The 12,125-nt window shown below is 44.8% G+C and overlaps 1 protein-coding gene across 9 annotated transcripts in view; it reads left to right on the top strand.

Moving 5' to 3' along the window:
- foxp2 (forkhead box P2) overlaps window positions 1–12,125 on the top strand; it is a 105,397-nt gene that overhangs the window by 66,437 nt on the left and 26,835 nt on the right. For 6 of the 9 annotated variants that reach the window (XM_039791330.1, XM_039791331.1, XM_039791335.1 and 3 more), the window contains 4 exons: window positions 4,483–4,620; window positions 7,129–7,218; window positions 9,194–9,431; window positions 10,608–10,893. In XM_039791330.1, the coding sequence (XP_039647264.1) occupies window positions 4,483–4,620; window positions 7,129–7,218; window positions 9,194–9,431; window positions 10,608–10,893 (752 nt within the window). The remainder of the gene's footprint in view (window positions 1–4,482; window positions 4,621–7,128; window positions 7,219–9,193; window positions 9,432–10,607; window positions 10,894–12,125) is intronic. The other 3 variants (XM_039791336.1, XM_039791333.1, XM_039791332.1) reach the window with 1 other exon arrangement.

Genomic DNA, 12,125 nt, shown 5'->3' with positions numbered 1-12,125 from the left:
TGTGTGTGTGTGTGTGTGTGTGTGCGCGCGCGCGCGCCTCCTATGTGATTTTTACATAGTAAACCCACATGTACTTCTTGAAAACCACACACTTGAACTTCACAGTGAGGCCCTCACCAGGCCAGCTGCCCTGTAGCCCTGGTGGTCCTCAAGTGGAGAGTCCCAGCTATCAATAATCGTGTGGCCATATTTGGCAGTAATTGGCTAATAAATGAGCAGTGTCAGCTGAAAGGGGGTTGAGAGGTCAGAAGTCCAAACGCTATGGGGGGGGTCTGAGTTTGAGCCCCCTGGGATGCTCAGATTGAGATGAAATAGGGGCGGGGGGTTGTGGTGGAAGGGGTTTCTCCCTTTTTTCTCTCGATTTCTTTCTCTCTCATCCTGTGTGTGAAATGAAGCTGGTGGCTTAATTAGCAGTGACTCTCCCTGCCAAGGATCCACAGTAATTACCGACTAGGACCCTTCCATTTCTCATTGTCGTTATCTTAAGCGGTGTCTGTAGCGCAGCCCAGTCCCCCGTCCAGTGCTACAGGAACAACCTCTGTCATTGATAACCGCCCCAGAAATGTTTATGGCCGACGTCTAATCACCAGTTTCCCCTCTGCTTGTTACTGCTAAGTGAATTGTATGAAAGAAAATCGAATGAAAGGAATTCCTCTCTGCTGGACTTTAATTGTTTAAGTTTGAACTCTGATGCACCACTTATCTCCTGATTTTGGTAATTTGAGGCTATAAAAAAAGTAATTGCTGTAAAGATAAAATGCCACACTGTGGAGGGGATGTTATTTGCTGAAAGTGCATTTGTCCATTGGTCCAGATAGTTTGAGTCAGACAGCGGAGGTGTGGTGTTTTGTATTTAATGGCAGATTGCCCACTTAAGTCCAACATAACGAGAGACTTGGGTGCCAGCTTTGCCTGGAAGAAATACCTGAGCTCTCTCCGTGGAAGAGCTTGACCTTTTGCGAGGCATTGGACAGGCTGGTTACAGGCTGCGGGTGTGACAAGAGTGGTGTAATGATCTGCTTGTTGTGGTGAGGGCCCACCAGTGTTTTCGCATCAGGAGCCAATTTAAAGGTCCTTTGTTTTGCTCTCCAACTTTGAGGGCGAACCACATGGCTTCAAAGTTCATGTCAATACAGCTCATTGTTCTCTTTAAGACAGGGCACATAAACAAACAGGGTTCAAATGGTGAACACTGTTAAAAACAAGCATCTTGCTTCCAAATGTTTGCAAAGCAGTGGTTACATTTAAATGACTTGTTCAAAAGTCATTTGCAAACTGTTCTCTTCCATCCAAATGTGCTCCATTAAAAACAGGAGAAGCACCTTTTCTGTTATTGAGGTCCCCAATGGCCACATCAGCTGCAGCTAATTTCAAACGATTTAATAAATCCCATTAATATTTTTTTGTGCACAAGTGTTGGAAATATATCCTTTTGGATTACAGAGAAACAGAGGCACAGCCCAATTGGATACCATGGCTCCTCTTCTGAGAGTCTATTCGCGGTTTGTGTGTGTGTGTGGATGTTTACGCCACTGCCATCGTCTAGTAAATGCTCATTAATTTTATCCCTTCGTGGCGAAATCATTTCTATGAGAGGCAATTCGGCCTCCTGTTCCTTTCAATTCACCGCTCACGTCAATCAAGCCCTCGTGCAGTATCCTGCAAAATGGAGGTGTTATATTCCTGCAATTATCATGTCATATACTCGAAAATGTAAATGAACGTGTGTGTAAAATTAAATTTATGGGTTGTCAGTGAAGAATAAGAACCAGGAGAGCAATTACTTATCTGCTTTCATCTTGGAGCCTCTGATACGTCAAGCAGAAAAGCATGCAGTTAAATGCTGGAATTAGCATTGTGCTGCACTTCACAATGGACGTGGGCCAGTGCCTTTTCTCCCCTCTCTTTATTCCTCCTGCCTTTTCTCCATTTTCCTTTCCCTCTTTTTGTTTGGAGCACCAGAGAAATGAACATGATTACCACACATTATGTCTCTTAAAAAGCTAATGAAAAGTATAAAAGGAGCTTCCGTATTTCATAATCTGGTTGTTTGCTGTTTTTTTTTCTGCTGTTCTTTGTTGAAGTCTTGTTGCTGAAGCAGCATTATTCATGTACAGGTATCTGAATGCTTCTATTGCACCACTTACACAATGAAGAAACAGTAAGAAAAAGGAATTTATATTTAATTCCACTTTATGTATGCATGCGCATACATTTGTGCTAAATCCTACATGTCTAAGCCTGCATCCCTTTTGTGAACCAAAACATCTTTGTGCTAGCATCCAATTAATAGTCTTAATGAGTGCATCACTCATGTTGTTTCTCAGCTGCACTCGTCCCATTGTCACGGCATCCAACACAAAACCGGGAGTGACTGCGGGGGTAATTACTTACCAAGCAAATGTACCTTTAAGGGTTAATAACATTGAAGGTGTAAGCACAGCATTTGCATAATTACACATGGACTGTTTTAATTTGCAACTTTTGACGGCTTTTGTTCAGCACCTCGCTTATTGTGAATGCATTTTCTTTTGGCACTCTTGCATGGAGGAGTCCAGAGAAGAAAAGAGATGTACCACAACATCCTCCTCCTCCTCCTCCTCCTCCTCCACCTCTTCCACCTTAGATGGAGTCCCTTCTCTCTAAGACCCTAATGAACAATGGAGGCAGGATTTGTTTGAATATGAATATGAATGTGCAGCGGGGCCGGCTGGAAGTTGACCTTCAGCTGTGATTTTCAGTTCATCAGGATTAGTCAAGGCGGGCGATCAGGAGCCACTAATGCATAATGACTTCTAAAATGAAAAATGTGTAGTGACCATGCAAATGTCTCGGCTAATCAAAGAGGGGGGAAAACCTTGGGTGGGGGGTAGGCATTGAGGAGAGGAGAGCCAAACAAGGACGTGTCAAGGCCTGACAGAGAGAGAGAGGGAGGAAAGAGAGACATGCATGGAAAGTAATCAAGGCAGCTTGATTAGCTGGCAATGAGGACAGGGATGTCTTATTGGCCCCTTGACACGCCATATAGGCTAGCTACTGTCATGGCCGCTCCATGCCAAACACTGTCACAATTAGCGTCAGCGAAGGTGTTACTACATGTTGATATTTTAATTTTGTTATAAAGCTTGTCTCTCAAGAATTATTGTTGACAAGATGCAGCCTTCAGCCCCCCAAAAAAATGTAACAGTGGTACATTGGTTTGCTAGAAGCTGATAGAATTACATTTTAAAGGTCATATAGGGAAGGAAGATGTGATTTGAGTCACTTCAATCAGTCAAGTGAAGCGAGTCTACGCTAGTGGTATTTAGTCAAGGAGAATCAGCTGGTGAGCCATTGTGTTGTTGCAGTGTGTTGGATACTAACTCATTCACTTATGTTGATTTAGTTTTTCCCCAAACACCACTGAAAAGTCAACATCATTGAACACAGTATTTCTTTTTTTTTGCAAAATTGTTAAATTTTTAAGCAGCCACAAGGAGCCGAAACTCCATAATCTGACTGTTAGCCCACACTCGGCTGTGAGAATGTGTGCACACAATCAAAGACCGGAGAGAAACGTATCCTATTGATCTGCCGTCTCAGAAGTCGCTCACGCTGCCGTCTTAGAAGAATTTTGCGGAAATTCAGGATATGTATCTTTGTTTTGTTTTGGTGAAGGTCTTCTACTGGAGTTTGACAGCTTGTATTTTAATGATTATCTCCTAAAAATGACATACATATTTCAACAAGGCGAGTCGACAGAGAGAAAGAAACAATTGTGCTTTTGGCTGCTTTTGTGAGAATGTAAAACTCGTTCACTGCAGAAGATATCTAGTAAAGAATCTCTGCTACATAAACTGAAGTCTTTTTTTCCACATTTCCCTCCCCTCCCCCCCCCCACAACATAAAATATTGCTCAGGGTTGAACCCCCAACCTCCAAGCCACGACCCACCTTCATCATGCTGATGTGTCCACTTTATCAGTGTAGTTTCAATCAACTTTAGAGTTGTGCATTTTCACGCTGTTCCACAACAGAAGCACTGACAGGCACGCTAAAGTGGGGGAGTTCAAGGGTCCTGCTAATTAAGGTCTCCGTCTATTTAAATCTCTTACTTTTCCCAGCGGGGTGGAGGCAGAGCAAAATAAGATGAGCAACACAAAGGCACAGCACCCATCTGTCCTTCAGCATCTCTTCTAGGCTGCCAAGCGTCACGGCCATGGGAGGCCTGCTCTCCCTACCTCTCAGTCATCAATTACCACACTCCCAGTAGATCCATGCCAGTAGGCCTGACGCACGTCTCCAATGCTCTATTTTTCCAACTTTTCTCCTTTTTTCACTCATCCCTCTATCCATTTCACACCTATGCTTTCATTGTTTACCCTTCTGTCCTCTCTTTCTCACCCACTCTCCTGTTTATCACCCCTCTTTCTACCTTTCTTTTCTTACTTTCTCTGTTCTGCTTCTCATGCCACCCCTAACCTCTCTCATCCTCCCTGTCCAGGTTCCAGTGTCAGTGGCCATGATGAGTCCCCAGGTGATCACGCCGCAACAGATGCAGCAGATCCTCCAGCAGCAGGTGCTCTCCCCCCAGCAGCTCCAGGCCCTGCTCCAACAGCAGCAGGCGGTAATGCTGCAGCAGGTACACACACTCACACTTGAATGCATGCACCTTCCGACAAACATTTAGGGACAAACACTGTGGTGGCACGCAGACACACGTGCACCTGGATGCAAGCCGTGCCCCATCAGCAGTAGGCTGTAGATGCACACAAACAGACATATGCATGATTTCCCACACCTACACACAAAGCGGCACAAATACATTCACTTACACTGACCTGGAGAGACACGTATACACTCATTAAGACTTAAAACACCCTCATTTGGCATTGCTGTCTGATGTGTGTGCAAACATACACCTTAACACATGTGTACCCCTCACACAACCCTGAGTCACTCCTGTGCTCCAGTGTAGAGCAGCCATCAGTCACTCGTGCCAACTCACCACAGCCCTGTGTCCTTGACACGCTTAGCAAGAGGAATCTGAAACTGACGAACATGTTCGTGTCACCTCTAATTAACAGTCTTGAGTGTGTCGCTGGTTCAATTCCCTGACAAGCATCCATCAGGGACTGAGAGAGTAGAGAACGGTTGGGTTGAACACCAAGAGCTGAATGATAGGTGACGGATGATGTAATATTTGGAATCAGCTTGAGAAAGCACACATTTGGCACAGTCTTATGTCAGAGTTTAAATTAATTTCTCATTCATAGATTTGATTAAGGGAGAGAGAATTGTTTAATTAAGAATGTCAATCATTTTGATTATTCCTCTTCATTAAGAGCACTCAGACTCCAGATTTGGTTTCAGAACAGTAGCGTGCTTTAGCACTGCCTTTTTCACAGCAACCAAAGGCACTTACAATGGTACACTTTACATATTTAGTTTACATGTTGTTTGTACAGTGTTATAAATATTACATGGTCGATCTTAACATTGCAAAGTTCATCATTTTGAATGGATGCTGTCATACAAAACATTAAAGGAACACGCCGACTTATTGGGAATTTAGCTTATTCACCGTAACCCCCAGAGTAAGACAAGTCGATACATACCCTTCTCATCTCCATGCGTGCTGTAACGCTGTCTGACGGCTCCAGCATTAGCTTAGCCCAGCACAGATCCTGCAGGTAACTGGTTCCAACTAGCCTACTGCTCCGTTGTGACAAAGTGACAAAATAACGCCAACATGTTCCTATTTACATGTTGTGATTTGTAGAGTCACAGCGTGTACAAAAAACAACGTAACATGAGACACAGCCATCTTCTAACAGTAAACAAACTGGGAACTATATTCTCAGACAGGCTTGCTGCGAGCATATCACTCCGCCCAAGTACTATATTCTTCGGCCTGAGAATATAGTTCCCGGTTTGTTTACGGTTAGAAGATGGCTGTGTCTCATGTTACGTTGTTTTTTGTACACGCTGTCACTCTACAAATCACAACACGTAAATAGGACCATGTTTGTGTTATTTTGTCACTTATTCGGAGCAGTAGGATTACTGCAACCATTCACCTGCCTGTTCTGTGATGGGCTGATGCCGCTGGATCCGTCAGACAGCCTTACAGCACGCACGGAGATGATAAGGGTATGTATCGACTTGTCTAACTCTGGGGGTTACGGTGAATAAGCTAAATTCCCAATAAGTCGGCGTGTTCCTTTAAGCATTTATAGTCCTAACTCAACAGAAATCACATGGTCAAAACCTGTACTTAGTGTGCATAGAATGAAGTTCTGTTGTTGATTTCTGTTGATTAAGTGACTACAGTAAGAGTTATAATGCTCCAAGGACTTAATATTAGTGTCTGTAAAACCATGTGGATATGTCTATGTTCAGTTAGTGGAGAAATGGACCAAGCATTCCACTGGCCTGCTTCATGGACTTCTTTCAGGCCAAAACGCCATCTGAAGATTATATTAAATAAAACAGAAATTATTGTCTAAATAGCTGTCATAGTATGTGTGTTAAAGGTATCACTTCAATGTAGCAGACCTGTTCCTGAGACGGTTTATTCTGTTTATTTCAGCCACTCCAAGGGAAGCCAGTGCACTCTGGCAGCCAAATGGGTAGTTAATATGATGAATTGTTGCCCCCTACAGAACTGTGGGACTATTAAAAGTCCATATGGAGAGGACTGTTAAAGACAGCTACGATACAAATGCCAAAAGCAGTAGAACATGTTATTTATAATGTGCAATAGTTTCAGAGCTGAAAAAGTGCAGGCTTAGGAGATATTGTCTAGTTAATTGTAAGGTACCTACTTTGGGGGGGAGGGGGATTAGTTATACATCACCAAAATGGCATAAAGTCTGTGTAATATCATTTAAAACATTGAAAAGAAATTAAATAAATCCTGGATCAACCCTCCTTCATGGCCTATGAATACAACAGCATTATTAAGGGTTATACTGTACATGAGACCATTTAGAGATCTGGACTTAGACAAATATGTATATTCACTCATTCTCTTACACGTGTGTGTGTGTGTGTGTGTGTGTGTGTGTGTGTGTGTGTGTGTGTGTGTGTGTGTGTGTGTGTGTGTGTGTGTGTGTGTGTGTGTGTGTGTGTGCGCGCGCGCGCGCAGCAACACCTGCAGGAGTTTTATAAAAAGCAACAGGAGCAGCTTCATCTGCAGCTTCTCCAGCAGCAGCACCCTGGCAAGCAGGCTAAAGAGGTAGGTACACCACATACAAACATGCGCACTAATTAACACCACACAATCAGATTGAAGTCTGTAAATCCATTCTCATTTTGTCAACCAAGAGCATACCTTTCGTTTTGTTTATTAACTTCAGATGACCGATTTCTGGTTTTATAATTTAACAAAATCAACTGGTTAATTTGCTTTTGGTGAGTAGACAACCCACCCCCCCAAACAAGTGACATTCACACACTGTTTTGCATACACACATATTCACACACTCACTGATTTCTAGAAAGAAGACCAGAGACAAAGGTCCTGGGTCCAACTCGTTAAGAACTGTTTCTGTAGGCATACAAACACACACAAACATATACACCACGACTGAAGTTACAGTGTACGCCGCTCATAAATCACAGTGACAGGCAGCCAGTCAACAGACATGGCTTTGTCTCCTATCTCTCTGGCTATCAGAGAAGAGGAGATGAGCATTACAGCCTTAGCCACATTGTGTAGCCGTTGTGTAGCGTCACGCGGCGCTGAACCCTGAGATGCAGTCCACGGCCACATCCAGGCAAATACTGTACGTGTGGAAGCAGTTAAATTGATCAGAAAAAAGGTATCACATAAACACAATTTATTTTCTCCCTCTCTCTGTGTGTGTTGCACATCTCAGTGTCTCCTCAAGCAGCCCATTATGCTGCCCCTACAGGAAGCCGCAACTGACCTCCCGGCGGCTTTGTTTCTGTTTGGATTTGTGAATTTCAGGGGCCCCGCCATCAAATATGGAATAGAAATTGCTCCCTTATTTCTCTTGAGGCAGGCTGGGGGCAGGTGGGGGGGACAAACTGCCTTTCTTCCATCACTCCATTATGCAGCCTGTTTTCCAGTGAGCGCATCACAAGTTTTACTCCCCACCTCCATGCTTTTCCAGGTCCACCATGGTACACACATACAGAAACATGTGAGCATGACATGCTGTATGCACATACACATGTATATTGGAGAGGAGAGCAAATACTGACACACAACACTAGAAAGACTGAATATACTGCATCAATTGTGTGTACATAGTGTACACTTAGAGCCAATTATTACCTGAGTTTTTTTTAGATTTAATGCTTCTGTTTCTCCCGAATATTCACTCCCTCTCTGACTTGTTTTACCGCGGTGACACGAGTTTGATGTTTTTGGTTTTGTTGTTGTTTTTGTTTTGCACAGGGCTTACGCAATTGCCTGTCTGGCCCAGTCATAAACAAGTCTGTGAAGCAGCGAGGGGGGTGGGGGGCGCGGGCAAGCGTTGTGCATGTGTGTGCATATGTGTGTTTTTGCACTTGTGTCTATGCATTCACACACATGTGATGCTGCAAATCTCTCACTCTGCCAGCTCCCTCTGGCCACATAAGCTGTAACAGACCATCGGTGAAGGCGGGACAATTAACTATCAGGGGTGGTGGAGGGGGTGGTGGGATGGGGGATTAAAACCAGAGGCTTAGTATCATACACAATCACAAGCTACATACACTGACTGGCTTGAGAGCTGGTATATCAGCACAGCTGTGTGTGTGTGTGTGTGTGTGTGTGTGTGTGTGTGTGTGTGTGTGTGTGTGTGTGTGTGTGTGTGTGTGTGTGTGTGTGTGTGTGTGTGTGTGTGTGTGTGTGTGTGTGTGTGTGTGTGTGTGTGTGTGTGCTCACAAACATTAGCACACACAAAGAGAGGAGAAGGCTGTGAGAACACTGTGGTACAGCCCAAAAAACAGGAGGGAAGACTTAAGTGAGCACAGACAGAGGGAGAGCGTGCAGAGAGGCAGAAGAAGAGAGGTATAGCTAAGGTCACGGCAGAGGAGAGTGAGTGCAGACTCTCCGCGCACACACAGCACAAACACTGCTCCGTCTTCTCTCCTCTCCCACTCTCTCAGTTGTTAATTTGTCTGTAATTTTCCCTCCCTCCTCTTCTCATCTCTCCGCTCCTCTCCTGCTCCTCTCTTCCTCCTCCTCCTCTCTATAGCAACAGCAGCAGCAGCAGCAGCAGCAGCTGGCCGCCCAGCAGCTCGTCTTCCAGCAGCAGCTCCTGCAGATGCAGCAGCTCCAGCAGCAGCAGCACCTGCTCAACATGCAGCGGCAGGGCCTGCTCTCGCTGCCTGGGCCCGCTCCCGGCCAAGCCGCCCTGCCCGGACAAACCCTGCCCCAGTCAGGTAAGAGGACGAGGAGGGCTGGCGGAGTGGAAGAAGAGAGGAGAGGCACTGGTAGGAAGACGGAGGAGGCACTATAGTTGGTTTAATCTTGCGCATGTGACTTGCAACACTGGTGGTCACATGCTTCCTGTGTTTTATCTGCAGGTGTAAGTGTCATTGTCCCTTCCTGCTGTCACATTTCCATCTTACATGTCCTGTCCCACTCCTCTTCTGTCTTCCCATCCTGCCTGGTTTTGTTTTTCTCATTGGTATGCACCTGTGTCCCCCCTGCGTTATCTCAAAGTGTGTCTGTCTGTATGCCTTCCCCTCATTGGTATGCTCTTCTGCCATCCACTTTGTCCCTAACTCTCCACATGATTGTTTTGTTTAGTCTTTCATTCTCACACTTCCTTTCTCTCTCTTCTTGTCTGATTGTGGCTTTCTTTGTCTACCTCTGTTTCTCTCTCAGCTCTGCCTCTGTTTGTGTTTGTTGTTTTTCCATCTCTGTTTCTATTCCCCTGCTCCCCAACCCCCTCTATTCTTCCCTGGTTGTTGTTGTTGTTGTTGTTGTTGTTGTTTATTGCCTTCACTGAGAGCCAGGGAGAGGAGAAAGAGAAGAATAAAAGGACAGAGAGGAGAGAGCAGGCTAAATGTTCTTCTCCTTAGCCAAGTAAACACCTATGTTTGTTGTTAAAATGGCGCAGGCAGAAAACAACAGGCAGGAAGATGTTAGAAGGAAATCAATTAGTTAGCCAAGCTGAAAACAGCAGCTTACAGTGCTTGTTTATCTCAGATGGAACATGCACACACTCATTGTCATCAATGTTTTATAGTTGTTCCTCGTTGAAAACACACAAGTCTTTTAGACTGAGGACTACACAAGTGATCTGTTAACAGTTAATCAATGTCTAACTGGGCAGAGAAGCAGAAGACCACACTTGGTTTTATTGAGCAGTACAGTTTGAGTTCAAATTCAGGTCTGCAGTAAAGCAGTACAAAATGATGGTCTTTCACTGAGGACATGCCTTGAGTTGAGTGATGCAGTTTTATACTTATTTTATAACTTTTTTGACTGTTGAATAACGTTTGCTAGGGTTTGCATTTAGTTGAGCAGTCTTATTGATACAAAATACTGTATACGTTAAGTTCAATTGTCCCTTCCTCCTCTTCCTTTCCTCTCCCCTGATCCCCTCTCTGGCTTTGTTTCCCGGCCTTTTCTCTTTTTCCTGTCCATCTTGATTTCTCCAGCTGGCCTAAGCCCCGCAGAGCTCCAGCAGTTGTGGAAGGATGTGACTGGAGGCGGCGCTCACAGCATGGAGGACAACGGCATCAAACACAGCAACAGTGGCACCGGCAACGGCGGGGGTGGCGGCGGTTTAGACCTCTCCACCAACAACTCTTCCTCAACTACCTCCTCCTCTAATCCCGCCAAAGCATCGCCGCCCATCTCTCACCATTCCATCGCCAATGGACAGTCCCCCGCCCTCAACCACAGAAGAGAGAGGGAAAGGGAACGGGAAAGGGAGCGAGAGAGGTAAAATAATTGAAATGTCATCCACCCATCTGTTTATGATCCAACATCAAGGAAAAAGGCAGAGAAGATGAAAAGTTTGCTCCCCGTCACACAAGCTTGTTGTTTTTGTGCCATGATTCGATGTAGGAACACATCAGAACGCCGCACTGCCATCCAGAGGGTTTGTCCTCGTTTAAAATAACAACATTGTTACAAGAGGGAAAACATTATGTTTTGTTTATTTGTTCAATAGTTTATTAGTGTCTTGGTAATATTCAAAAAAATAAGAGCCTTGTTCTCCCAGGGGACCACGCATGCCATTGAACACACTTAGCTTGCACACAGATATCAAAAGCAGGGAGAGGAAGCCATGCAGGCAGACACGCTTACAACAAGCCTCTCTGGCAGGCAAGACAAGGTAACCTCCTTGTACATTAAGTATTTAGTGCTTTCTCTCTTTTTTTCTCTTTTGAAAATTACCTTCTTTGCCTGCTTGTCATGTAAACAGAATACGTGATGCCTTGAGTGGCGTTTCCAAGATGTTTATCCTTGTGATGGCGTCTTTTATAAATGCACCCAGCACCAAAACACTGACTGTTCACATATCTGCCTATCTGGCCCATGCATTATTCAAAGGCTTTTCTTGGGCGATATTATAATAAGGACTTAGGGTGGGGGTGTGTGTGTGTGTGTGTGTGTGTGTGTGTGTGTGTGTGTGTGTGTGTGTGTGTGTGTGTGTGTGTGTGTGTGTGTGTGTGTGTGTGTGTGTGTGTGTGTGTGTGTGTGTGTGTGTGTGTGTGTGTGTGTGTGTGTGTGTGTGTGTGTGTGTGTGGATGCTTGGGAGAGACTCACACTGGAGGTGGAAGTGCTATGTAATTGGTTTAAAGTAGATGCTATCTCTCCAGTACCACTGAAGGTAGGCTTGAAAAAGATACCTTCAGAAGGAAGACAGAGAGAAAGAGAGAGGTAGGGAGGGAATGAGAAGAGAAGGAAAGATATTTTATCTGCTTGTGTCCCGAGGGGTGTGTGGTGTCTCATAATGATCGAACAAGGAGTATTGTCAGGAGCACTGCTTACTAACATGCCACAGATCGATGTGGGGAAAGCCCCTCTGTAAAACACAGTGTGAGCTCTGCCAGCACTAACACACACACACACACATATTCATGGACCACACACAGACATGCATGCACATACTGTAGTCGGCGACCACACACATAAATGCACAAGCATAACCTATAAGCAGACAAACA

Source organism: Perca fluviatilis, chromosome 23 (genome assembly GCF_010015445.1).
Source record: "Perca fluviatilis chromosome 23, GENO_Pfluv_1.0, whole genome shotgun sequence".
NCBI lineage: Eukaryota > Metazoa > Chordata > Actinopteri > Perciformes > Percidae > Perca > Perca fluviatilis.
Note: the sequence above shows the minus strand (reverse complement) of the source record. Positions and strands in the feature narration are given on the sequence as shown.